Source organism: Tetranychus urticae, chromosome 1 (genome assembly GCF_039701765.1).
Source record: "Tetranychus urticae isolate SD_2017Ah chromosome 1, NJAU_TeUrti_SD_1.0, whole genome shotgun sequence".
NCBI classification, from domain to species: domain Eukaryota; kingdom Metazoa; phylum Arthropoda; class Arachnida; order Trombidiformes; family Tetranychidae; genus Tetranychus; species Tetranychus urticae.
Window position 1 is genome coordinate 12538201 of NC_142958.1, and position 27971 is coordinate 12566171.

At 30.6% G+C, this 27971-nt stretch overlaps 1 protein-coding gene across 12 annotated transcripts; it reads right to left on the reverse strand.

The window, feature by feature from the left end:
• Positions 1-105: 105 nt before the first annotated feature.
• On the reverse strand, positions 106-27915 carry mbl (splicing regulator muscleblind). Of its 12 annotated transcripts, none has more exons than XR_016197766.1 (8): positions 27079-27915; positions 26829-26990; positions 7823-7907; positions 7394-7515; positions 6882-7112; positions 6227-6340; positions 1113-1764; positions 106-977 (listed from the first exon to the last, which is right to left on the reverse strand). XR_016197766.1 is itself a non-coding variant. In XM_015928027.3 (8 exons), the coding sequence occupies exons 1-8, from the start codon at positions 27256-27258 to the stop codon at positions 961-963; spliced, it is 1047 nt and encodes a 348-aa protein (XP_015783513.1). In that variant the 5' UTR covers positions 27259-27915; the 3' UTR covers positions 106-960. The 12 variants fall into 12 exon arrangements, 7 of the variants coding, with proteins under 7 accessions (XP_015783513.1, XP_015783512.1, XP_089122066.1 ...); XR_016197765.1 differs by having other exon boundaries at positions 26790-26990; XM_015928027.3 differs by having other exon boundaries at positions 1629-1764.
• Between the last annotated feature and the right edge of the window lie 56 nt (positions 27916-27971).

Below are 27971 nucleotides of genomic sequence, written 5' to 3' on the forward strand. Positions count from 1 at the left end.
ATATCAACCTTCAGTGTTACAGCTTACAAAAAGTCATATTCATGGCCAGCAGTGACCTGAACTAATTTTTCCCGAGAAATGTTGATGTACCCTGAAGTAGATATATTTATTTAAATTTTTTAAACTTTGTTGTCATTATTTTAATTTGTTTTACTTTATAATTATTATCTTCATTTCATTTCATAGATTTGAATAGATCATAATATTAATAATAATACCATGGACGGAACGCTTAGTTCAAGGCATTATTTTCATCGTTGTCTGCCATCATATCAGCAACCATCAAAGCAACATTTTTTAAAAACCAAAACAATCGAGACTTTGGTTAAACTTTTAGTTTCGCTTTCATTTGCAAGCGAAACAATTAAAATGCAAAGAAGAAAAAAAAGAGGAAGAGAAAAACATTGAAGTCGAAAAATGAGATCACCACGGTGAATTGCACTAAATGAACCTTCGATTGGTTGTGTGTTTGTGTGCTTTTTGTTTTTGCTGTGTTACATTTTTTTCCAAAATTTTGTGTGACTAAGAATGAATGGATGACTTGAGGTGAGATGGGTGAAGGGTCAGAAGTAAGGTAAGAAAGGAGTCAAGATGAAGAGAAAGGAAAAACAAAAGGAAACATTTTGACAGTAACAACAAAAAACGAGTTAAAAGATGGGATGAAAAGATGATGACAACGAAGAAATGGTCAACAAATATGATTGAAAATACAAATGCTTTGCTGCTAGGGACAAGGAAAAAGAGAGAAAAAGATGAGAAGAATGAAGAGGGATGAAGAGGATGCTTAAGGAGGATAAAGAAGCAAGAAGAGTGAAGAGAAGATGAAGAGAGAAGCAATTAATTTTCTTTTGCTGCTTTTTGTATTCCTTATTGGTATTTCCTCTTTCCCACAAAATGTTAAGAAAAACTCTGTTGGCGAAGAAAAAGTAACCAAAATGATTAAATCACTTGGGCGGATGTTCAACTGGACCATTTATCTAGACGATGGACGGAAATGAATGGTGAAAGATGGAAGCAAAAATGAAAGAGAAAAAAGAGAAAAAGAAAATTAGAAGAAATTTCAAAAAATCAAAAAATTGAGAAATTAATTTCATTGAATTGCAAGGTATTACATTTTAAAGGAATAGTCAGACATTGAATCTGATAAATGATTAGATTTTCCGAAAGTTGAAAGTGGTTTTGACCGTTGATTTAGAGGTGCAATCTTGCTAATAATAATAGTTTCATTGACTAGCTGAATGGCAAATTCAAGAATCGACTCAATTTAATGAGATTCACTGATTACATCCAAACACAATCAGCAATTTCAAAAGACTAATTTTTTTGGGCAAAAATTGCTTCAATCAAATCTCACCATGAGAGACGCTTGTATTACTTACGATTGTTGACTAAACATAAAACTGAATGAGACTAGACAAAATAGCGAAACAAAACGCATTTGATTTTTGATTATCTGGTTAAGATTAAGCGAGTAAATTTTGATAGTAAATATAAAGATTTGGTAAGTTAACCAGAATAATGTCTATGCAATTTGTTGAGTGACCCAAATGACTACCAGGATAACCCAATAAGTTGGTAGGCATGAAATTAATTTCTTGTCTAATGTAATATTTGAAAGGTTAAATTACAAGCTAATGGAACGAATGATTGGTGCATGGCAAGAGCTTGTTGATAAGCTGAAACCATTGCCGCTGGTTGGAAAACAGGGAGACCACTTTTTTCCAGAGCGGGTCGTTTAGTCATTGGTAAAACTCCAGGAAATGTCTATTACGATGTCGATAATGGAACCAAAGGTGAATTTGGAAAAGCAAATTTTCCAACCAAAGAAGAACCAAGATTCAAGATTGATAACGTATCCAAGTTTAAATAGATTGAAAGATAATAGAAACCGGAGATTCCATTATGTTCAAGATTAACAGTTAGGCCCATGGTTACATTCAACATTTCCGTAGGCAATTTAAACAGGAAGAGGATTGAACAGGCAAAAATTGAAGACGATTATGTTCATGTTTATGATGATAATGTTATATTGACATCAGGATAAGTAGATTAACCAATCATCGGGCAAATGTTTTGTTTATGTGTTTTTTGGTAGTTGGGAGGTTGTTTCATCGGTTGGATGTAAAATGAAAGCCAAGACATTATCAGGTAATAAGATGACGATCATAATGATAATGTTGAGGAAGGAAATGTTGGAGGTTTGACAGGGAAGGAGAAGAGAGAAGATGAAAAAAAGAAGAGAAAAAGTAATTTAGTATAAAAATATAGCAAATGAATGATGTGACATGATTTAATATATTGAATTGAAGACAATATTGAATGGGAAAATAATGATCAAGTGACAATTGAAGACAATGGGTGAATTGAAAAACAAAAGGATAATCCAAGGCTTATTATTTAATTTCAACAACAATAATCAATTTAAATGGGTTTCAATAAATCAATTAATAGTTAACAACATTGTGTGTGTGTGTGTGTGTGCCTTTGATGGTTCAATTTGTAGTTTCAATCAAATGTTGCAGTAAAAATAAAATTAGATTTATTAATGTTAATATTAACCAAACTAGTAATAGTGATAATATTGACTCAGGGAATGATGTTGCGTGATTTAAGTGGAATCAAGTAAAGGATGCAAGATAATGTAATATTAGTTGATATTGTTGTATATGCTAGTGAATAATAATTGTTTAAGGTTACTTAAGCAATCGGAAGTTGCATTTTTGATATAAATTGACAGGAAAAACAGGGTTGGTTCATGATTAAAGTAAAGTTACGGATAATCATGCAAAAGATGATGATAATAATGAAAGATTGATTTACAAAAAGATTGAGTTGAGCTATAATAATGTTTAAAAGAAAAATTTTTCGCCAAAAAAATAACTTGAATCAGAATATATAAATTGAATAAAATTTGATCCGTTGGAAAATCTGTGCACAAAACTACAGTTTAAGACAAAGTTTTAGTTCATTTTAAGGCGACAATAGACAGTTCAGCAAATGTAAATTGAAGGAAAACTTGAAACAAAACAACTTTGATTAGTTTAAATTATTGACCAAAAACGTAGTTGTTTCTTCGATAAGGAGCTCATCACATTGGCGATAGCAAGATGCTGAGATTCTGATAATCTAAGCAATTCCTTTGACAAGAAGGTCAGTCTACTTGTCCATTGAAATTTTCAGCTTCAATTTTCATTCTAAATTGACAGCGAGTCCATATTTGTGACTTGAACACGGCATTGGTATATTCTGAGAAAAATCAGCCTCGATTTATTCTTAAGATTTGGTTTTGATTAAAAAGTGACGGGAATTGTCTGGATAATCTTAGAACAATCGCGATCAAAGATTCAAAAGATGGCATCTGAACTGTGCAGCCGAATCATGCATAATCGGTGGATCTTTATTTCGAATCTTTCCATTACTGTTTTCTTTGATTTTAAACGATTTCTAATTTTAACATAATCCAGTCTGGGTTTCATTGTCTCAATGGACAGACCAATTCTCACTTGTTTATGAAAACTCAATTTCAATCAACGGCCCAGAATTTCTGTGGGAATAAACCTTTGGTCAAACCAAAATGATCAAAGTTGCTAACCGTTTAATTTGATAAAATTTGTTGCAAATTTTATTGAAATTTTAGTTCACAAATCATTAGCTGTGAGCTTGAGTTTCCATAGCTGATTCCTAAGCTAATAATTTCAGCTTCCCAAAATCAATAAAAAATCAAATCGGATTTGATAGCTAATGGTTTTAAAAATGATATTGAAAAAGAGTAGCGAAAGTAAATATTGGTTGAAATTTTTAAACTACAGTTCTCTCTTTGGTTCAACTTGGATTTTTTGATTTGAAAAGTGAAACATATTAAAGTTTCTCGAGATCTTGTGATAATGAAAAGTAAGCGATTAAAAAATGGCTACAATTTTGTAAGTTTATATCATTAACTGTAATATGGAGGTGAAAAAATGATTAAAACTATATAACGATAAAAGAGTTTCAGGGAAATGATCAATTTTTATTGCATTTTTCGTTCTCCAATAAATTGCTATTCTCTTCACAACTGTTAACTAAAACAAATGGCACAGAAATGTATTTAATGTACATCAATAGATTAGCTGATAAATATGATGATAAGCGGAGGAATTAATAGATTATTGTCAACCAATAAATGGATGCAAGTAATGATGATTAATATTGATCATCATTTATCAATAAGTGACTTGATTAAGAAAGTAGTTGAAGGCGAAAACAAAACCTGGCACAATCATCTGAAAAGCTACTCGAATCTGAATAGAGAATGAAATTGAAATTAAAAGAATCACCTTTTGATTGGTAAATTGATTTAGAATGAAATTTAGTGAATACAAAATGAAGATGACAATGAAAATGACAATGAAGACGGTAAAAGGATAATCAATCAATGGAAAGAAATAACGAAATCAAATTGAGTGAAAGTGAATCAAGTGAAGAGAGAAAAGAGGTGAAAACAGATTTAAAGGTTCAACTCTCATCAAGTTTCTCATGAACATTCACTGAAAGAGATAAAAAAGGAAAGAAGAGAAAAAAAGATATCATGGTCATTGAGTATTCCATCAACGTAAAAAAGGCTGAAAAAATACTCTTACATAGGTAAAGGTTGACTGATTAAAAACCTTAATAGAAACTGATTTACAATCTATTTCATGTCACAATCCTGATTGCATTTCAACTGAATAATATTCAAATCAACTTCTGCTTTTCACTCCATGTAAGGAGATATTTTTTGCTCGAGTAAAATCGTTACAATAGTGAAAACAACTGGAAGCTACAACAAGTTGAAAAAATGGATAAAAGAGTCGATTCGAAGCTTGTAAAGATGAAAAGGACAGAGATGGCCTTAGACAGAGTGAAAAATGATGACAAGATGAAGTTGAAAAAATCAGGCGAATCTGAATCGAGTGCAATAAATCTCTAACCAAAGGGATACAAAAAATGAGGTCAACTCTGAGTTCAGCAACAGTTATGTTTATCCATGAATTTCGTTGTGAACACTTCGCTTTTTGTTGTTGCCTGCAAATCAATATTAAATACTGATTTATTTATATCTAACCAATTGAACAGTTTTACTGGAAAAAAAGAGGATCAACAGTTTCTCGTTTCTTCCCAACTCATGGCTTTAACCATGATCAGCATTAAACTATCAACATCATCATAATCATCTATCATTTTACTCTTTCTCACTCGCATGCTAATCTCCAATGAGATTTGTAAACTGGCAAATTGTTGAGGTTTTTGCTTCACTTTTGCTCTGATTTTCTTCTTCTTCTTCCTTCTCATTTTCAATGACTTGCCTATCAAATTAAATAACCTTTCAAATGATATGCTTTTTTTGCTTTACTTTTTTCTCTCGCTTTACTTCTAATATTCAAAAGTTGTTATTTTAAGGTTTGAGAAATACTGATTTAGCTAATACATAATGTACATAAGCAACATTTCATTTTTGTTGCTATTAGCTGCTGCAAATTGATAGCTTTTTAAGGTTTGCAGTGTTGCCAAAAGATGATGATGAAGAAGAAGGAAAAGTCAAAGATACAAATAAATAACAAGCAGAAATGTAAGCTTTTCTAGTTGAATAGAGTCGGATATCAGTAACAGGATGAAACAGATCATACAACTATCAAACTGACGATTAAAATTGATGTCTCAAGTTTTTTAAACTTTTTTTTCAGTGAAAAGAGCAAACATTGTGATCGAGTAATCACATTTTCAAGACATTAGTTGACATTATCGAGTTATTTGCATCTTTGAGACAATCAATTGAAATTGTTTGCTAACTAAATTGCAATCCTTTTTTACGGCTAAATAGACAGTTTCTGAGCAATTCAAAAAGTACTAATTAAAAGATCGATCATCGATTAAAAGCAAACTTGAAATAATTGTGAAAATCGGTAACTTGATTACGGTTGAAGCTTCTGGTTCAAACAAAAATCTGACTCAAAGTTTCTGAGATTTACATTGTTTTCTGACAAAAGATCAGAATCACTCATAAATTGATAATCTTGAATAGATATTTTTTGAATATCTAGAATTGATTTGATGAAAATTTGCTAGAAACAGAATTTAAAATTTAAATGTTCAATGTTATTTGAATAAGTTTCCAGTTAGGAAATGAATTTGAAAATGAGTCGATGTTAAGGGATTGAAAGGTGAGTTTAGATGATGAATGATGAAAGGTGTGGATTAAGTGGCATACCATTAAAAGATCTTCAGTTTCTCGAACGCGCTTTTTGCCAGCAGCCAAAATAGAAGCAGCAGCTTGAGCCAAAACGTGCGTGGTTGCAGCGGCCGCTGTCGCCGTATTATTCGGCTATTAGTTTATTTTTGTTTGTTTTAATATTATTTATCAGTAAAATATGCAGCCATTAACAGTAAACAAAAATGATAATAAAAACGGGGGAAAAAGTGATAAAGAAATAAAAGAAATTGTTGATGAAAAAACAAAAAGATAAATTAAAATTCATGCATTGATCATGAGAAAAAATTGAGAAGAAAAAAGTTGTGATTTCAGATAAAATTACACATTGAGCAGAATATTGAAAAATATGGAAAAACAATCATGAACAGCGTCACCATGAGGAAAGGGTGATAAAAACAAGCAATAAGAAACATTATCAATGATTTTCATGCTTAATCGATTCATTCAGTTGACATGCAACAGACAGGTAAATGCAAAATGAATCGCAATTCAATATTAAAGGGATTTCAATGTTTTCCTATTTTATTACATAAAGACATTTAGTAAACGCAATTTCATGATTCTTTGTTAGTCTAATGAAGGTGCTAATGATGAAATGAATGATGAGGGTTGAGAAGGAAAAGGAATGGAAATTATTAAGTGAGTTTCCTACCAGAGCAGTAGTTGTGTGTGCCCGTGTTTGGGCTACTTTAAGCTGTGCTTGCAGATGCGGCGGGGGGTGAAAGTAACGGCATTGATTGCGCAAGCAGCGGCTTTTGACAAAGTCCATACAGACCGTGATCAGGCCATCATCTGAATCCAGATGAACATGTTCTGGTGGGTGTGCAAAACGACATTCTGATTCAGCTCGCTTGCAATTGCCTCGCTGGAATTCCCGACAAACCTGGGATTGGGATTTGGGTTCAATTGGGTCATTGGACAACATAGAGGATAAAGAAGGACCAGAAGAGAGAGAGAGAATGGGACAAAGAATGAATAAGCTGCTCAGGAATTGAATTTTTTTTATTCAGATTCTGGGATTTGGAGCAAAGTTAGCTTCATCCAAAGCAAGAAAAGCGAAAATGGTAATCACGCAAAAATCAATCTTTTAACTCGGTTTACTGGCTATTTGACTATTTTGTTAAACTACAGTTTTTATATGCATTTATTTTGTATTATTTATACCTCAAGACGATCAGTTCGAGCTGTTTGTTTGGTTGCAATCAATGCTGAGGCTGGAACCAGTCCAAAATTTGATGTTAACTTTTCTGCTGCGGCTGCTGCAGCGGCTGCTGCTGCTGCTGTTGCTGTTTTCAATGTTCAATGTTTTCATCATCAGCAAATGGATGATAAACAGGAATCCATGTTACATTGAGAGGGAGGAAGAGAAAGAAAAGGATGAATCAGCAATAGTTTAAGATCAATGACAATATAAAAAAAAATGAAAACATCCTAATCGACTTATCGACTTTCAAATTTTGTCCATTCATCAAATTTCAAAAACAAAAAGCTTCTAATTCACTAATCGTTGATGAATGGCAAAATTTTAATCTAAAGCTTATTCAATATTCACCAATATCCATGATCAATCAATATTTTCATTAATCAACTTACTCGATGTAAGACCATAGCTGGCTGGAAAAGTGCCATAAGGAGAGGCTATCGTCGGTATATTAGTTACATAAGGATTACTGGGCCCCTGTAATGAGATTGAAATGAAACATTAATAAAGGAATCAACAATAATTAACAAATCAACATTTAAATTTACAGTTGGCTTTTCAATATTAATCAATTTAACTTTGCTCAATTACAATTGTTTAGTCAATGAAAAGAAATGTAAAACATTGAGTTGAACAATTAGCCTAGAAAAGTCGCGTTCAATTGATTATTTATTAACATTTGATTGTAATCAATCAACGCGATACCAGAAACAAAAGTACAACAAAACCAGTTGTTTTGCATCAACATCATACAGCTATTAAGGCATTAATGCACATTGTATGTCAACTGAAAACATCTGAAAATAATCAACAATGAAATTTGAGGAAAAATTCAAGTAAATAAATATATTGATTAATGCCTTTTTTTCCCTGTTTTGTAATTATTAGATGGGAGTGAAACTTGTAAATGTAAAACAAAAAAAACATTAAATTGTAACCAAAGTAGCTTTTCACTGTTACTAAGGTTATTCAATGGACTAAACAAAGCTGCATCATTATGGAATGGTGAAAATGAAATGAGTTTGACATTTGAAACTGATTAGATCACAACTGTTGACAGTAATTTGCTTGCCTACTTTATCAGTTTCCATAAGGTGAACAATATTGAACTTTTTTTCCCTTTCCACTGATAATGGTTGTAATCATTTTCGCCATTATTACAGAGGATTCAGTAGCTTTATACATTTTTTTGCTGAATAAAGCTGTTTATTATTTAAATGAATGAGATAAAGGTGAAGCAAATGTAACATGAACTATCCTTGGATAAGTTGACAGAAATATTAACAAATTCAGATTGGATAGTTTCAAGAGGAAATTGTTATCTAATAACCAGAAATAGATTTGTGGCCAGAATTGAAACATTCATTTAACAATCAATATTCCAATTTAACCTGAAATTAAATTTTTCCCCATTTTTCTTGCTTCGATTTAAATAACTTTCTCTCTGATGAAACCTTTCTTTTAAGTAAAAATTTTAAATGAAGCCAAAGTTAATCAAAAGATGAAACATTCAGATTGTAAGGTTTCCAATCAGAACTTTTTATCGATAAAAGTAAAGTGGATAAAAATTGTTCACTCTTTTTGGTTAACATCCATAATATGCAAGAATTGAACCAAAAATAAAAAGCTTTTTTTTCTCAATTCAACCTTTTTTTACAAGTTACTTGACTTTCAACTTTAAAGGTGAAAATGATTGAAACTTTGAGGTTCAAGTCAACAGAACAGAGCACTGAACATTCCCTTCGGTGCAAATCGTTATTAAATATCAGTAACAATGCGAATGATTGGGTGAATTTAATAACTTTGATTTGATTGTTTCATCTCAATTTGCTCAGAATCTGAAGAAATATCAATTTTAGCAGAAATACATTTTCAGCTATTTTTTGAATTATTTATCAATGAGTTTATTAAATTATTGAAACCAAACAATTGATGTCTTTGGCTTAACATTCAAACCAACACTTTTCCCATCAAACAGCAATAATTTTTTTGTTAAAATGATTGAATGAGAAACTCGAGCTCAGTAAAACATGAACAAACCGTAGATTCCTATGTTAAACGTTTGAATTGAAAGATTCATTGAAATCTGATGAAAAATGTTTCATTTCATTGTTGGTCAGCTACAATCATTCATCAACAACTATAATTAAACATGAGCTTGTTTCATTGAATAAGCCAAACTCCCTCAGGATTTAATTGATGAAATGAGCAAATATAAAATGAATGTCGAAATGAATTTTGTTGCAATACTATCACTTTATTATTAGGTCAGGCCATTGTTATCATTAATAGGTCAACTTTGTTATCAATTTTGTTCAATAGGAGAGTTAATCACAATAGAAAGTCAAATGATCACAATTAGCCAATGTGAAAAGGTAACAACTGTTCAAATACAAAAATATATTTTGAGAAAAGTTGATCGTGAAACAAATGAATTGAAAGTTTAGAGCAACAGAGATATTAATCATGAAATAGAGTCCGGTGTTGGTCAGATTGAGCAAAAAGATTTGAGCAAAATCCGTTTGCGCTAAGAAGATTTGAGCAAATTTTGCTCAAAAATTGTTGATAATTTTCAGAGATCATTCTTAAATTTTTAGATCATTCAAGATCCTACAAAAAATATATCATATTAATTTTATAATCGCTAATAACATCTAATGAATGGTCAAAATCAATAGAACTGTCGATAAACTGAAAAAAGTGTTGAAACATTGGTGTGTACCAACAATTTTTATCCACGAATGATAAGTTTAAGCTCTAACTTTTACGGCCACAGAAAGCAGTCGATCTAACTGAAAATCGAAGTGATCGGCTGTACGTTTTCTGATTTTTCATCGAAATTTACATCATTTAATTGAGTTTGATGAAAAATCTGCTTCCATAATTGAACAAAAGCCGGTGAAAGTTTCAACTTTGATCTCGATTATCGCAAAAACTAAACCTGAGTTTAAAATTGTGTTTGCTCTAATCAGTTTTGCTCTTAAATGTCTTAGCGCAAAAGGTTTTTGCTCAAAGCTCTTTGCTCAAAATAACCCAAATCATAGAGTCCAATGAACTTTGCCAGTGAATAAATTTCATCTTGAATGTCACTTTAAGGCTTCGACATCCGTAACCGGATAAAGACGATAATCATCTTCTCTTCACCCTTTCTCATCCATTTGTCTTCCATCCTTACACTTTGTTTTTATACTCTTTTTTTATCTTTTCAGATCTTTTTTTGTTGCTGAACAACAAAAAAAGTTCCTGTTGGTTGTTTTTTAAACTCTTGATGTTTATTCAATATTATGCTTTTAACCTTAATGCTCTTTTCCCCTTGATTTTGGGTTTACATTTGGGTTGTTTGTTTACCCAAATTGAACCCAAATCCGCCACCTTTTACTGTAAATTTATATCAACATTAACATCAATCTGATTCACTGAAAGTTTATAAGTGTCCAGTAAAAATCAATGGCCATAATCATGAGGATAAATGTTATTCATGATTGGACCATTTGTCAACTTAATAAATGCTTATTATCTAGATTGATGATAATGGATACCAGAAACCGGAAAATGTCTCCTTTTTTGAGCTTCATTTTTTTCTTGCTTCTCCAGCTTGTTTCAAATGTTGAAGGTAAAGAGAGGGAATAATGATACTTATGCAATTGAAAAGGAAACAAATCATTTTGCTTGGATAATTGTTGTACTATTAGCTGATTGGTAAACTCAATAATTAAATGATTGTAAATGACAATCAATTGATTCTTTCATTTTCATTTTCCTTTTCAAAGGGAAATTAAACAAAACAAAAGGAAGGACATATTCATCATGTAAATTAACCTTGTAGAGACTTAACATGATTCACACAATGAAAATATTTTTACTTTCATTGAACAAAAAATGGATAACAATGTTTCCAGGTTAACTTTGGGTTCATTGAAACAATTGAAACTTGTCAATGTTAAGCCTTTTGTTTAATCAATTTCAACAGTATTCCTGAAATGACCAAAGGTGAAAGGATCGTCTTTGGTCAAGAATAACTTTTTTTCTATACTAGAGAATGAGAAAAGTAAAAACAGATTGAACAAATGATACTTTGTTGCTTTTGTTTTCACCATTTGTTCCCTTCTTTCACCCTTCTTGACTCAATGAATTTCTTTGGAATGAAAGATACAAAAAAGATAAAGATCGCATGGTAAATGTACAATAGGGAAAACAGAGTAGCAAAAGCAGAGCCAATGGTCTCATGAAACACGAACATGAACGGTTAACAGATGGAAAGAAAAGCAAAATCGGTTTACAAGATAAATTTGAAATGGAAATCTTGTTCAATTTAAGGTTGCCATGAAAAAAAAAGAATTTAATAACACCAAGAAACATCAATGGTTAAATAAAGAATCAGGTGAAATAACAGATACAAAGGTAAATGTAGATATCCGTTCATCTGGTTAAAGATAAAACTCAAAGCTTTGTTATTTTCCTCTGGAAATGCAAGATTATTGAATAAGGTGATGAATGCAAAGCATTTGGTTACATTGTTCAGAATCAGTTTCATGAATTAAATTTTGATAAAACTGAAATCATTAAATCATATCGAAATAGTCCGTTACGACATTGAATACAAATCAAACTCCAAACGACTGTTATCAACTAATATTGCCTTCAATTGTTCAATGGAAGTGAATGATCAGAAAATCTTAGAAAAAATTCCAAACTTTGATTTAAATTCTCGAAACAGTTTATAATTGAAATTGAATGAATTTTTGAATTTATTATGAGATGTGCAAAGCCCTTCAATTGAAAATCGGATTGAAAGTCGTAAAACATAAGCTTTTTTTTCAAGAAAAGTAATAAACAGAAAAGACTAAAAAATCTGAAAAATTGGATGAAACCTTCAACAATTATCTGATAAAGATCTGAATCATTTGATTGTTTCTCAAACATTATAAATAGACATTCCGAGTCTAGCCTATTGTTTTTATCGAGACAATGAATTATCTTGATGAGAACATTTTTAATAAAAAAGTGAATTTGATTACATTTTAACGAGTAAAGAAGTGAATATTTTTGCAGCAAAGTGCATTGTTTTGATTGAATTCATGTAGACTGGAAAGATTACATGATAAAAGGGCAAAAGAACAAATCGATGAGAATATCAAACAAGAATAAAATTAATTGAGAAAAAAATCAAAATATCGATGAACAACGAATAAGATGAATCATGCAGCTTGGGTATTATTTCGTGATGAAAATTAAATGATCGTCAAACATGGTTTTAGTTGACATTTTGTTATTTCACTATACCTCAATAATAAGCTGAATTAGACTAATAACAGTGATAATGATAAGCGTGAAACATGGAATTACCTTAAATGCGTTTCTTTGACACATTTAAATATATTGATTGTCGATTTGCAATTTAATTAACCTTCAAACTGATGATGAAAACAACTGAAGATATTGAACAAAGTACAAAAAGTCGAAGACAGAGAGAAGACAACAAAAAAAGAGAAATCGAAATCTTGAACATTACAAAGTACAGCAAGTGGTGAAAGGCAACAAAACAATATAATTATCGGCACAATCGAAGCAATTGTTTCTCAATTGTTGTTACAAAAAAACAAAGTGAAACCAATGGCTAATAACGATTTTTATCAACCATAAACAAAATCCCAAACAGATCCATATAATGATATTATTATGATGATATTACTGGGAGTTGAGGGAAAAGTCGAAGTTTTTTTGTTCTCTGGCTTTACTTTTTTTTCTGTGTTTTCCTCATGATAACAATTTGTTATAAATGTATATTCATTGGTTGCCAACTTGTTCCTATGGTTACTCTGGTTTTATGTTATAATCAACAAGCAACTGCGGCAATTTAATGGGCTGCAAATGCTCAGGGAATGAACTTTTTTGCTTCTTTTCTTTTTTCTTCTAATCTATTGTTTATGTGCGAGAATTGGCCAGTTATTTATGGACATGTTTAGCGATGCCATTTTTACTGTATAATTGATTATTGCTATCGAAAAGTATCAAGTTTGATGAAAGGGAACAAGAAAAATTCTGGTTCTTGTAACTTCTCAAGAAATTGATCATGATGATATGATAACAACACGCAAACCTCAAACCAATTGGACTTAATGAAGAAAGACCATCAGATAACCTTATTTCACCAACAATAATTGATAGTTTTTCAATCATGAAAAGGAAACAGTTCATGAAGAATGATATATTTGGATATTTTGATAACAGAAATTTTATTCTGGAAATGGTTGGTTTAGTTGAACTATTTCAAGATAACAATTATAAACATTTCTGGAGAAGAAAAGTTCACGATTCAGTTGACTGTCTACCTTGAAATTGTTTATCAAAAGCGATTAAATGAATCGATAATCATTTCAGGATAATGGAACATTTTTCATTTTTTGAAACAGTGTAAAGATTTGCGTGAAAATATCTGATAAGATGAAACTTGAAGATGTGCAAATGGTTGAAATGAGCAGGAAAACTGTTGAAATGAGAATGATGATGAATCTGATTTGGAGAGGAAGAATGGAGTCAAAGTGTGAACTTGAAGACACAAAGAAAGATGAATTGTTGGTGAAATTGACAAAAGATGAGATAGATTTACATGAAGGAACCAGAATTTTGAGTATGACAAATGATTGAAATGAGAATGAAATTGATTATTCTATTGGTATGAAAAAAAGACTGAGAATTGAAAAAAAAAGTTGACTAAGTGAGATTAATAAGTAGACATTTGTGTGTTATTAGTTAATTACAAGTTCAATGTTGACATGATAACATGAAAATGGTTACTTCATGTTTACATGTAAAACCATTGTCAAGTGTTTCAACAGATGATTTACACAAAATGGAAAAGACGAATGAGGCAAAGAGTTGCTCTTCGCATTGTTTCCCTGCCGTCATTCAGTGAAATAATGAATGAAATTCATCGAATCACAACTTACACGTTGACTGTTGAGAGTGATTAATTTGATGCAAACAAGATTGTTGACATACCTAGAATCATGTTAAGTCAGCAACATTCCAAATTTAATGGAAAACAGAGAAACAAGAAGAACAATTCAACATTTGTTTCAACAAGAAACCAAACTGAAAATGAGCATCAAATCGAGAAAAAAATTTCCAATAAAAGAAGCAAAAAAACATTTCTTGTCATCTTTACCATCCGACATTTATTCATCTTTTACATCGAGAGAAACGCTTTTTGTTTCAAGTTTAATGAGTTCAAATAATTGTTAAATTTTTGCTTTTAATGTAAAGCTTAAAACAAAAAAAAACCTAATTTCAAGTGTCATTTTGCTCTGTATTTTGTGTTACATTGAAAACATAAAACCTTTGCTTGTTAATCAAGACTTTCAAATTGTTACTGTCAAATTATCAACTACAAATAACAAGTTTGTGAAAATTATAAACTAAATGTTGGTTTTTTGTTGCAGTTTGTTGCTTCTTGAGTCTGTGATTTTTTTATTCAATGATGGTTAAGAGCATTAAACATTTGTACACTTGAAAGAGCAAAAAAGATGCCATTTTACACTTAATTTTTGAACAAAAGCAAATTTAATTTTGCATCTTGCAATAGCAAAAGGCTTTTGTGATTTTAAATTAAAATTGCGAGACAATTAGACTAACTTTGAACTTCGATCGTTTATGAATTGAATCATTTCTTGGTTATTTTAAAGATTGATTTTAAAGGGAAACAACTAGATTGTTGATCATTTAAAGCTATTTATGGAAAAGTGATTTTCTGGTTAAAAAGGAGAAAAATATTGAAATAGATTAAGAAAATGTTCTTGGAGGAAAAGACTAATGAAGATGAAGAGATGATGAGACGAGATTGGCAAAGTTAAGCTTAGTGTAGACTCGAGATGTGGATGAGAAGGTAACTGTAAAAATATTACTCGAGTTAATATTTAGAGTTGAAAAGATCTGTTGAGTTTTGAATGAGTGAGATTATTTTGTTGCTGGAAAAATGAAAAATAATTTTTACTTACTTTCTTTCAAGTCCAAATTTTGTGTAAAATATGTACTTGCAGGAGTTATCATTAACTTGATGATACTCTGAATAGCATATTAAATTCAAGGAGCAAAGGGATGTTCATGGAAGAAAAGGAACAAAGAATGAGGCAAAAAAATGTTTCACATGATAAACAGAAAAATGTCTACAAAAGTTTACATGCAATTAACTTATGCAAAGTTGATTATTGTTCATTGAAAAAAAGTGCAAAAGCTAATTGGTAAATTGTAACTCAACAGTGTAATGACACTCATCAGTTAATTAGCAATGGATAACAATTTTGTTTAATCAAATACACTTTTAATGAGAAATCAATTTCGTTTCAACTTTAACCATTTCATCATTTATGAATAAAAATCTGAAAAAAGGGAAAAGAGTTGAGCAAATTTACATAATTATCAAATCACAGTTTTTGACATGAAAAGCAGAAAAGATAACAAGTTTAAAGAAATTGAATGATTCAATTTGAATATTGAATAACTCGACTGTTTTCCATGAAATGGTGAGAGTTGAGGAATCGGAAAAGAACTGAAAACTCAGATCAATATTATCAAGAAAATTAATCCACACAAAATTGATACAAGTGACAATCAACTAGGCTAATCAAGTTGTCAAAGATCGTCTTAATGAAGATAAAGTCTTTTGTATTTTCATGAGGATCGGTTTCATCGTAATCTTATTCTGACTCTAAATTTTCCCTCTTCAAGAGTGAAAAATCTTTAACTATTCAGTTTCACATTACAGATTGTTCAACATCTCAACCATTTTCAACTATTTTTTTCAAACAAATATCTCTGTAAAGTAATGATTGTAAGAATTTTTAGATGAATCATGACCATTCAGAATCGAAAGTGATAATGATGAATTGCTCATTTTCACCACTTTCCTACTTGTAGCCAGTGTTTGCTTGAACAATCTTGGATCCAGCAAATTGTCAGTTTCACCAATCATGTTTATAATGGAAGCAGAGTCAATACTTAGCCAATTAAACTTATCAACGTGATTAGCTTGTGATGTGAAAAGGACTCTACAAGTGAAAGATTAGCTACGGAATGAAAATGGAGACCAAGAAGAGGGAATGTTCAGTTGTGTGTCTTACTTCTCAACTTTTCACTCTAAGGAAGCCATCAATGTTGATTGATATAAGTTTTCAGTTGAACCTGGGAAACCTTAGGATGATATTTTCAGGATCATGATGATACTGATGATGACAAAAGACGCAGACTCACACATTTTTGGGTCTTGTCATTATCATTGTTTAGTGTTGACGAAAAAATACAACAAAATCAACGTGAAGATGAGAAAAGATTTGCAACCGAATAATAGATTAATAAATTGTTCCAGTTTGCCTTTAGTTACTCAATCTTGTTAGATAATAATATCAAGTTATTCAGATGATAATAAGAATATTAAACCTAAACCAAACCTGAACAATTCAACAGAATGGAAACAACCTTTTCTATCAATTATTTACCAAATTAAACCAGATTTCAGTCCGAAAATTCAACAAAATCTTTCAAGAATAAACTGGTCAAAGTAGAATCGATAAAATAGTAACAAAAATTCAAACATGCAACAGTGAATCAAACCCTTATAATATGTTCTGAAAATTACTTGTTTCGTTCAGAATTATCTTGAATCTACTTCTCTAACTATAAATTGAACTGAATGATAAATTTAACGATGAAAACCCCATTCTCATGAAGAATTTTCAATTCGAAAAAACTAAGATAACATTTCTAGGAACCAACATAAGCTTTCGATTTGATTTGCTACTTTCATGTTTGATATCAACTTATTAGCGAATTCATTTTAGAAATGAAATTCTGTCAAGATTATAAAATAAATGTTCCATTGATGAGTTTTCCATTGTTTTCAGTTGTGCAAAAACAGCTGAACAATAAATGTCATTGAACATGCTTAGGTGTCTCTTGGTGTAATATTTAACAAAATGAGATAAATCATTATTCTGATAGCGTTTTGTAAATAAACAATAATCGGTAAAAGCAAATCTATTATGATTGACACAATTTAATAGCTTTTAATAAATGATACTGACTTTTGATGGAGCATTATTGATAATAAACAATCAAACTGAATCAATAATTTAACAGTCAGTCATCAGAAAAAAAGACGTTCATGGCAAAATACACCTTGAGAGATTCAAACAGAAATAATATTACATTTGAAGTAAACTGATATTTTTATTATAATGTTGATAATATTTCAATCATAAACCTAATCATTCTCATGATCAAAAGTGTTCCTTTTGACAACAATTTATTCCGATTCTGGTTTTGGGTTATTTTCTGGTTTACTGTTTAATCTTTCCCCAACAACTGGGTTGGTCAGTTTCATTTTATGAACCTCTAACTCAATGATGATGAGTGAAAAGGAAGATAAAGCAAAGTCTTGCAAAAAGAGTTGACCTTTTCTGTTCCATTCTGTGGAATCATTTACAGATTTTTTTTCTCTCTCTCTTCAATTTTTCTTTTGCAAACATTGATAATGATAAGATGATATTGATCATCATAAAGATGATTAGCATTTGCATGAGAGAAAAAAATTGAGGCCAATAAGTACATCAGTAATTCAGTGGATAAAATTGACCAGAAGAAGAAAAAATCAGTTCAACGCAAACACATCAATCAATAAATTGCTGGGTCAGTATATCAATAAAAGTATTTATACACATAGAGAGACTCATGAACAAACTCACATGCAAGTTACAAGAAAATTGATCTTGGTCAATGAATAAAATCATGGAACATTGATTTTCTATGAAACTATTCTTCAACCCATAATCCAACAGTTATATTAAATTCAACAAATTTACTGATTAGTCGAGAAGTAATTTAAGTGATCAAATGAGATCAACTTCAACAATTTTTCCCATTTGATCAACAAAATATGATTTGTTGCTCTCAATGTCACCATTATCGTTACAACCATCAACCATCTTTTTCGTTCATAATCATGATGATTGAATAAACTTTTTTTTTCATTTTTTCTTCCATTATTTTTCTCCTTTTTCATGACAATAAAAACAAAGAGTGATTATGTTGATGATTATTATGACGGAATGACGATAATCACATAATCACCAAGCCTTTCGGTTTATTCAATCACTACTTCAATCAGTGTGATCACATTTTTTGGTTGCTTTTTTCATGTTGCCATCTTTACCATTATGACTATATTTTTGCCAAAAGACACATAAAAGTTTGAGTAAAAATACGAGCAAAGCAGAAAAAAACCGATTCCCTGAACAAGATCAAGTCAATTGGTTTGAGTTAAAGATAAAGTAGCAACAACAACATCAAGTGAGATCTTGAGGATTGATTGAAAAAAAAATAACAAGATGAGAGGTAAACATGGTAAAGAAGAGGAGAAAAAGAGCGAAATTCTGACAGACAAGGGAAGACTATTTTTGCACCCAAAATGATTCTTGACTCTCTTTCACTCATCATTACAATCATCTCTCCTTAACAACTTGAAACTAGTCAATGTTAAACAGTTAACTGAGGTATCACAAGCATTCTGATCTCTTCTTTACTATTCACTAACTAATAACTTGAAACGATTATCAATCATTAACTAATGCTGAAAACATGGTTTCAAGGATTTGCTTGAAATGGGTTTAAACATTGAACCATAATGAGAGGTTAAAGTAAACTAAATGGGGTTAAAAGGATTAAAAGTAAAGTATCAATTGTAAAGCTAATTTACTCGAGAAACGAATGTCAAAATATGAGAATAATGATGAGGATGAGAAGGATGAACAGGATGAATAAACAAAAGAGTCAAGTGGAAACATTAATTGTGCATGGTGATAATCAAAGAGTTGAAACAAGGACTTTAAAGACATTAAATGAAGGTTAATAAGTTGACAAATTCATTTCATTTGATGAGCTTATTTATTGTCCATCAACAATTGGAAGCCAAGTAAACATGGAAACAACAAGTTTTTTTTGTAGCAACTACAATAGAATGGTGAAAATGATGAAAATGATGAAAAAACCTTTTCTGAGTTTCAAATTAACACATGAAAAGATAAACTGAAAGGCAACATTGGATAATCAACTTTGACCTGAAAGTTTGCCTAATTTTGGGTTGCCTTTCAAACTGTACACTGGCTAAGTGTTGATGTCTCGCAAAAATTGAACCTCAATTATTAACAAAGACTAGTGTGACATTTAGATAGTCAATTATGATGAGACAATATCATACGTCTGTTGCCCTGAATATCATGGTTTGATGAGTTTCATCACTGAACCAAGACATGAGAGGAAAAAAAACAAGAGTAAAGAGAGACAAATTGTGGGAGAATGATGATGATGATGATGAAAGTCTTTCTTTTTCCTCTTTCTGTCATCATTTTTTTTCGTTCCCTGTAAGTATCAGTTGCTAAGTTACCGGTTAAAAGTTGCCAGCTCTTTAAAGTCCCTTTAACCATCAGTTTGGCAACAGTGAAAGTATACAAAAATATTGTTATTGGAAAATGATGAAAAAGTGTTTGAAATTAACAATCATTTTCATCATTTCATTTCATTTGAGTTTCATTTGCAATTTTGCATGTTTGCGTTTTCTTTTCCCATTGAACAAATTACGAACAATGGAAGAAGCAAAATATTAATCACAATATTTAATCAGTTTGACAATCAGTTAAATTAAAGTTAGCCGGCTGTGAAATGACTTTCTTTCTATGCCAACAGATAAAATAAATTTAGCAAAACTTGAACAATTAAATTTGACTGGATGAATGGATGTAAAGAGTTGATGAAAAATGTTGTCAAGCTGAGAGGTAAAAATTGTTAACGTTTGCAATGGCAGTGAAAGTGTTAATACATCAAAACTGGCCAAGTCTGGACCAACATTGATAGGTAAAGACATTATCATTATGATGAGATGAAAAATTTTGCATCAAATTTTAATCGCATTTCTGCTGTAAACTGAGCCTTGTTCATTTCATCTTGTAATCTTCTTAGGAAGAGATGAAAATGATGATGGGAATGATGATGAAAAGACATGGAAATTGAATATGCTAGGATAATTTAAAGTTATATAACTAGATGCAAAGTGAAAGTTAACCTAAGGGTAAGCAACGTCATGTTGACTGAAAATTCCTGAGTTACTCTTTACACACCATTTTGCCTTCTTTTTTATCATCCACTGTTTTCATCCTATTTTAGTGATAACGTTTCAAGTGAATTACAATGTCTCTTGGTTGATGTTGATTGACAGTGAAAATAACGAGAAAAGATAGTTTCCATTGGAAAACACAGAATGGGAAGAAAGAGAGAAATTTCGTTTTTTTTTGAAGCTACACTTGAAATAATGTGAAAAAAAGGTAAACTGAATCAATGAAGTTATTACAAGTGATTCAAGGTAAAATAAAAAGTGATTGAGGTCAATCAATGGCAACAATAAAACAACTTGAGAAGAGCATTTTTATTACTCTTTGATGTTGAGAGAAAAAAGATGATAATGAACAGATAATTAAGATATAAATCAAGTTTCAACAGTTTACCAATCAACATTTGCAAAATATTGAAATGTTGATGACAAGTGAATGGGAAAAAGAAACAAAATTCAAAAGTTTATATAAAACACATTGAACGAACGATGAAGCAAATTCAATATTTGCAAGTTTAACACTTGGAATGGTTCATTTTAAAAGTCTATTTGAGCGAATTTCATGATCAAATTGACTAGTGTTCAGTCCAACAATCAGATAGAGATCATAAGTTGTTGCTGTTTTTGTTGCTTCTTATACCAGCAAAAAGAGCATATCAATAGTTACAATGATCATTGACCAAAAATTAACCCAAAAAGTTGAACTTCAAGAATTAATCTCATCCATTGATTGTCATATACTGTCATATATTCAAATAATGTAAAGAAATGTAAGCTTTCATACATTTCTTGGCTTCTATTATAATTACGGCCTTCAGCTAACAAATTTTCCAGCATCAGCTAACTGACATCAGGAGATCATCTTTAACCTAATCATAGATGACTGTACACTCGTCAGCTGTCTTCTTGATAGATGAGTTAACATTGAACTCGAAACAGTTTCGCAAGGTCGAATTAAACTAAGGCTCGAAAATGGCAAAATTGTATTTGAACCTCTAATTTGAGTCAGAAATGAAAGTATTCATATTCGAGCAGGAAAAATAGGAACACATGAAACTTATGATTTAAGTTGATTACTAAACCTTACTCAATTGAAATGAATTAGCATGTAAAGTTATGAAACAAGAAAGGTATGTTAATTGTGATTGAAATATTGATTCTTTTATTCCAATTTCTCAGCTTATTGCAATAGAATATTTTGTATAGTTTCAGTTTTACTTTCCTTTTGTCATATTTCTCATCATCATCATCATCATCATAACCATTACCATCATAACCATTGTTTCACTGCATCATCAGCAAAAAACGGTAATTATCAAGCAATACATTAATACTGTGACCAATCAAACAAAAAACTGACACAACCCAAGAATTAATATTTTGTTTTGTAATTTTTTCAAACATAATTATGATCATCATTACAATTAACCGTAATTAAAAGTAATTTTGTGTTACATTTATTATGCAAAGAAAGTGAAGAAACGATTAACCGGTAAACCAGAATAAAAGAGATGAATTATGACAATCATATGAATAAAAAAGATGTTTACAAGGTAAAACATATAATACTGTTAAAAATGATGTGAGGTTGGTTGATTGAAATGATTGAAATCAACCTTGAAGACTCACTCAGACAAACACAACCTTTCCAACTACAATGTGTTCACATTAATGCGAGCAAAAGAAGCACAATTTCAGGGGAATCTCCCCTTGGATGATGAAAAGAAATATGAAGAGTCAATATTGTTTGAATAGAATAGTGAAAATGGCTCGAAAAAAAGTTTAAACAGTTATCATGGAGAAATGGTAAAAAAGGAAGATTGTTGGAATGATTTTATAAGCATTTTTAACAAAAAAATAGTCAACATCAACACCATTATTATCTTGATCATGGGGAATGAAATGATTCATGGTTAATGATTGTTTCAATCAATTGCGCTTCCAAAGAAGATATAATGTTAAGTTAGTGAATGGAGAAAAGGTAAAGTGATAATCAGTGATTATTATTAAGTCAAGTTACAGTTCATTTATCATCAACTAATAACCTCTACTCATTAACCTGACAAGGTATATCAAGCAATATAATATCAATGAGCAATGTAAACGAGATAAGGAAATTGATAATAGCCAAAAGATGTTTACCTTTCAGGTTACCTCTCATTTTATTAGACAATAAATGCTCACATTATAAAACATTTACTCGTTTTGTTTCAATTTTCACCTTTTTTCATTAGAACAGCAAATGACGAGATTATTGCAGTTAATTGTTAGCTTCAAGATGACATGGAATTTGCTTTTTTTATTTTCTGTTAGCAAATTGACGAAAACTGTTCACCATTGATCATGAATAATAAATTAAGTGCTGAAAGAAATTCAATAATTTTCTGAATAAAAAATCTAATTTAGCCACAAGTTATCGAAAGTGACAAGTTCATTTCATTACTTGAGTTTTGGTTATCAAATTAACAATGAAAAGCAGAATAAACTGATCTTTGTATTTCATGGTTGATAAATCAAAAATATATTTCAGTGAATTCATGGAAAACGAAAAACTGCGAAATTTTCATCGATTCACAGATTCATGGAAATAATCCTTTTTATCACAAGTCTAGTAGCTTGCAGTAAATCTGATCTTAAGCAATACTGACGATAAGATTAGTCTTACGACTGTTACCAACTCGTAGTTATCAGCTGTTTCAGTGTTGATTCAGAATTGATATTCAGAAATGAATCTTCGAGAATCTTTTTCTTTCTATTGACTAGTTATAACTTTTTTCTGAATAATTTTATAAAGCGTCATAATGCGTTTAAATATGGCTTCTTAATGAAGATGAAAATGTTTCATTTAACTGGTGAAGTTCATCATCAACATCTCTCAACATTTTCTGTTATCATCCTCATTGCAAGCACCATTAAGTAGTTTCAAGTGGATCAGAAACGAAGGCAAGAAGAGAAAGATGATAAGAGATGAGGAAAGTGAGCAAAAAAGGAAGATGCAAAATTGGTTATTCATATTGCTCTTTAGTAATACCATCTTGGGGTTTATCATCATACAAACCAACGCCCTCATCATGATGGATTTCAAAAGGAAGATATAATTTGGTGAGAGCAACATTAAGATTGATACATTCAATACATTTGAAACAAAAAAAAAATGGCAAGAGCAACCCAAAACTGTTAATGTTTAATAAAAAGTCAGGTAAAGTCAGGTATTAATAAATGTTTACATGTTTTTTTTTGTGTTGCCTGATAACATCTTTTTTATACATAAAAATACTGTGAATACATTAAACATCAAATAATACGGGCGAGCTTAAACAATAACAGTTAACCAACAATTTACAGGGAAACTCATAAGTTAGTAATTACAAATGGTTCATCGTTTGGGCACAAAAATTGTTGATTATTCAGACGTATAAATAAATAATGGTAAAACTAATTATCTTGATTATTATTTGTCATTATTTATCATCACTCTCTAGCATTCCATTATCATATTTCATGGTATAATAGCTCAAGGTATTGTAAACTGTAAATAGATAATTAGAAAATGATTGAAACAAGAAAAGTGAAATTTCAAGGCAAATATGAAAATAAATTGATCAAGAGCCTGTGGTTAGATTCAATGGTAAACTCAGAGACTTCTGGATGACTGAATTATTGTCCCAATCAGAAAATTGAACTTTCATCAAATCCATAGACATTAAGATTTGGAAGTAAAATTAATATTTTGCCTGAGATTTAAAGGAATCTCTTGACAGGGAGAAAAATTGAATTGGGAATAAAGATGATCAGGTCAACGATTCTGGGAAACATGAATTGGAAGCATTTTCAGTGTCAAAGTGATCAACTTTGCGTCTTTTGTTTGTCAAGACAGATCACATTACATTGAAATGTATTGAAATATTATCCACAATAAGGAAACAATTGACGTTATAATTAGTTGGATAATTAAGTTGATCTTGATCTTGATGGATTTTTTTTCAATTTTAAATGCTTTTAAACCTGAGTTAATCATTGTGTACCGGAAATGATTGGCTTTAAAATTCTGGGTAAAGTACAAGGCAGGGTAACGCATGATAAAGGTGATCATAATGAGGATGATAATGGTGTGTAAATGATATTGGAAAAGTGAACGGAAGAAAAAGCTTTCAAACTTGAAAATTATATTGCTTCAGTTGTATTGTATTTTTACATTATAGCAACATTGAAGTAACAAGAAAAAAACATTTCAACAGTTAACCTGAACGAGTTTTTTAAATAAACTTAGTGAGCTGTGTAAGTTTAAAAGGTAAGGGTGATGAGAGGAGGAAACTGATAGATGAAGATGAGGAAAGATGCAAAGGTGATTTAATACTGTTTACCGATTAATGATTAACCAAGCAAACGTTTACAGTTTAAAGCCTTTTTTCCTGATCAACATAGACATAAGATGAGGAAGGAAAGCTTCATTTACTGAAACTGGAAACTGAATTAAGTGAAAAGATGAACCATTTTAATCAAAGTAAATTTTCAGAGAAAATGATTTCTGTAAATCAAATCAATAGTGAAATTAGTTTAATTGTTTATGTGAACATCGGAGTTAATAATAAAGTTAGAATAGACCTTGGCTGAAGATATGGTTTTTTCAATTGTTATCATTGAATGATGATGATGATAATACCTTGAAAAAATAATGTTAGTTTTGATTGTGTGAAAAAAAGTAACAAATATTGTACCGTAGTTTACAGGTAAATTGTTTGTTACTTTAGCCTTACAAATCATTGTTAAGTGGGAAGGTTTAATTCAATGTTTTCATTGTTACTGTTGGTTATTGATGGGGCTTTTGGTCTTGATCACCTTCAATGTTGAGCCTTAAGTCATCAGTTTACCTGTCAAGCTTGGTCTTAATGCCAAGTCAATAAATGTAAGAAAATCAAAAAAAAATCATGGAACTGTTTCAATAATTGAAGATAATGAAAGAGAAGTGACTTTTTTTTTCATGAAACGTATGAAATTAGCCATAAAGTTACCAAATGATTTTACGATTGACCTGTAAATAAGAGTTAATCAGTGAAATCATCTGTCATCATAAATAGCAACAAACAAGCAATTTTCAGGTTGTGTGAAATTCAGTGAAAATTTCAAAGTTCATTCATTATTATTGGAAAATCTTTAAACTGTTCATGAAATTATACTTGAGACAACTTTAAGAATCAACTAATATTGTCAACTTTCAGTGTTTCAATTGGTAAATGATTAAATTGTTAACTAATTTGGAAAAGTAAAGTAACTTTGGTTTGAAGGAAATTGCGATGGATCAAAGTAAATTCCTTGCCCATTACCTGAAGACTATTATTTATTTGATTAGAAGTTAATAGAAATGATAATCTGTTAATTTTTTTTCTTCACTTCTATCAAAATCCATTAATAAACAGCAAAAAATGATGATGTTGATGGAAGAAAAAACTGAGATGATTATTATAATGAAGGATATTAGACGAGAAAAGAAGATAAATATAAGTTAAGATCAATTGTTGACCCATTCATTGGATGGACAAAACCATCATTCATAATAAACACAACAATGTCCATAATAATAAATGGACAATAGGATAAGAGTAAGGGAGAGGAGAGAAGAAAAAGAAAGACAAGATGAAGATAAAGATAAGATGGGAAAAGAGCAACAATAAGAAAAGAAAGTGAAGAAAATGGAAAAACGAGAAACTTGTTTCATGGAGTCCAAAAATATCAAGAATTATACTAACAGCAAATGATATTTCTCACTGACCCACTCTTGGTTACTTCAAGTTACACAATTAACAATTTAAATTACTATTGGTGTTGAATTTGACACTAGTTGAGCAGAGTAAATTGATAAATATTCAAGTTAATGAAAAGGTTATCCATTGTAAGCTTTGGACAAATTAACCTTTCAAAGTTTCTTCAACTTTATTTGGAAACATTTAAAGAGGTTCAACAAGATGGTCAATTGAAAATAGGATAAAGATTAGCGATTTATTCATAAGCTTCATCTAATCTGAGTGATCACTTTTATAAGATTAAGTCAACTTGTTGAGGTTAGACTAAATTGATTCGACGATCGAACCAAGACTTATTTGACAAATTGACCGATGAGAAAGATAAACCATTTGTTGAAGTTAAATGTTATCCAATTAAGGTAAAGAAATTAAACAGGCTGAATGTTGATAATCCTTTGATACCTTTTCCGATGATCTTTGTGTGAAAAAATGGCCACTCACCAAAGGCAATTGTCCAGTTGTGAGGACGGTTTGAAGAGGCATTTGTTGGAGAAGAGCGTTTTTAAAAGCCAAATGATTTCGACCATTAATTAAAAGTTGATCCTTTAAATGCTGTGGTGGGTGAAAATATTTACACGGTGGTTTATCTCGATTACATCGTCCCTTGAAGATAAAGATAAAAGAGAAAGAAAAAAATTAGCAAAAATAAACAGAAACAATGAAAAGGTAAAGAGTAAAATAAAATTAATACCTTGATAGAATCATAACAAGCAACTACTCGACCATTTTGAACATCAACACCCGATGGTGGATGAGCAAATTTACATTCACTGTCTGGTCTTGTGCATTTGTTGCGTTGAAATTCCCGGCAAACCTCAAGTTGAAGCCAACGAGAATCTTTAACATTGCTTAAACCGTTAACCATTGCCATGGTAATTATATTTGTTTATTCTTCTTTTTTTTTATTTTCTTCTCCTTCTTGTGTGTTTTACTGCTGTTGTAGATGCAAGATATTTCCTTATTGAGAGATAAGCGAAATATGGGAAAAAAACAATGAGAGACAAAAATAATCCAACTTGATTTTATAATCTCTTGTAGTAAATTCACTGGTTAGAAATATTTTTTGGTACTTTGTGGACGTTTGGAAAAGAAATGACTTTATTGGTAAGAGATGTTCACTTTTTAAACTATCTTTGAAAGATAAAAATTTTCTCACTTAACCGAACATGGAAATGGAAAAAAAAGAAAACCAATAATTGGTTTGGTTGACGATGTTGTTGTTGATGATTTTGTTGTTGCAGTTGCTGATGTAGATGTAGTTGTAGCTTGACGGTGATGTTATGATGATGATGATGATGATAATGATGATGGTGGTAGCTTGTTTATGAAGGAACAAGAGTAAACTGTTGAATTAACATTGTTGATATAAAATAACTGGGTAAAACTGGTAGGATTAGATATCCTATGAAGGTGGTGAAGGAGGAAATTATGGTGATGATGAAGGTGAAGAAAAGGACCCAATGAGTCCAAAAAAGTAAATTTTCATCAAAATTTGACCATTTAATAAACCTAACTTCTACCAAAGTTTAACATTAACTGGCAGAAAAGAGAAACAACTTTCAGCATGAAAACTGTGAGAGAAAA

Bases quoted from the DNA above. Each gene is read 5' to 3' on its own strand.
- mbl (XM_015928026.3), bottom strand. From the start codon at position 27,258: ATGGCAATGGTTAACGGTTTAAGCAATGTTAAAGATTCTCGTTGGCTT. The intron at 7,908-26,789 runs GTATCAAAGGAT...ATCTCATTACAG, and splicing joins CACAAAGATCATCGGAAAAG to GGGCCCAGTAATCCTTATGT. The intron at 7,113-7,393 runs GTATAAATAATA...TCCCAATCCCAG, and splicing joins CTCGAACTGATCGTCTTGAG to GTTTGTCGGGAATTCCAGCG.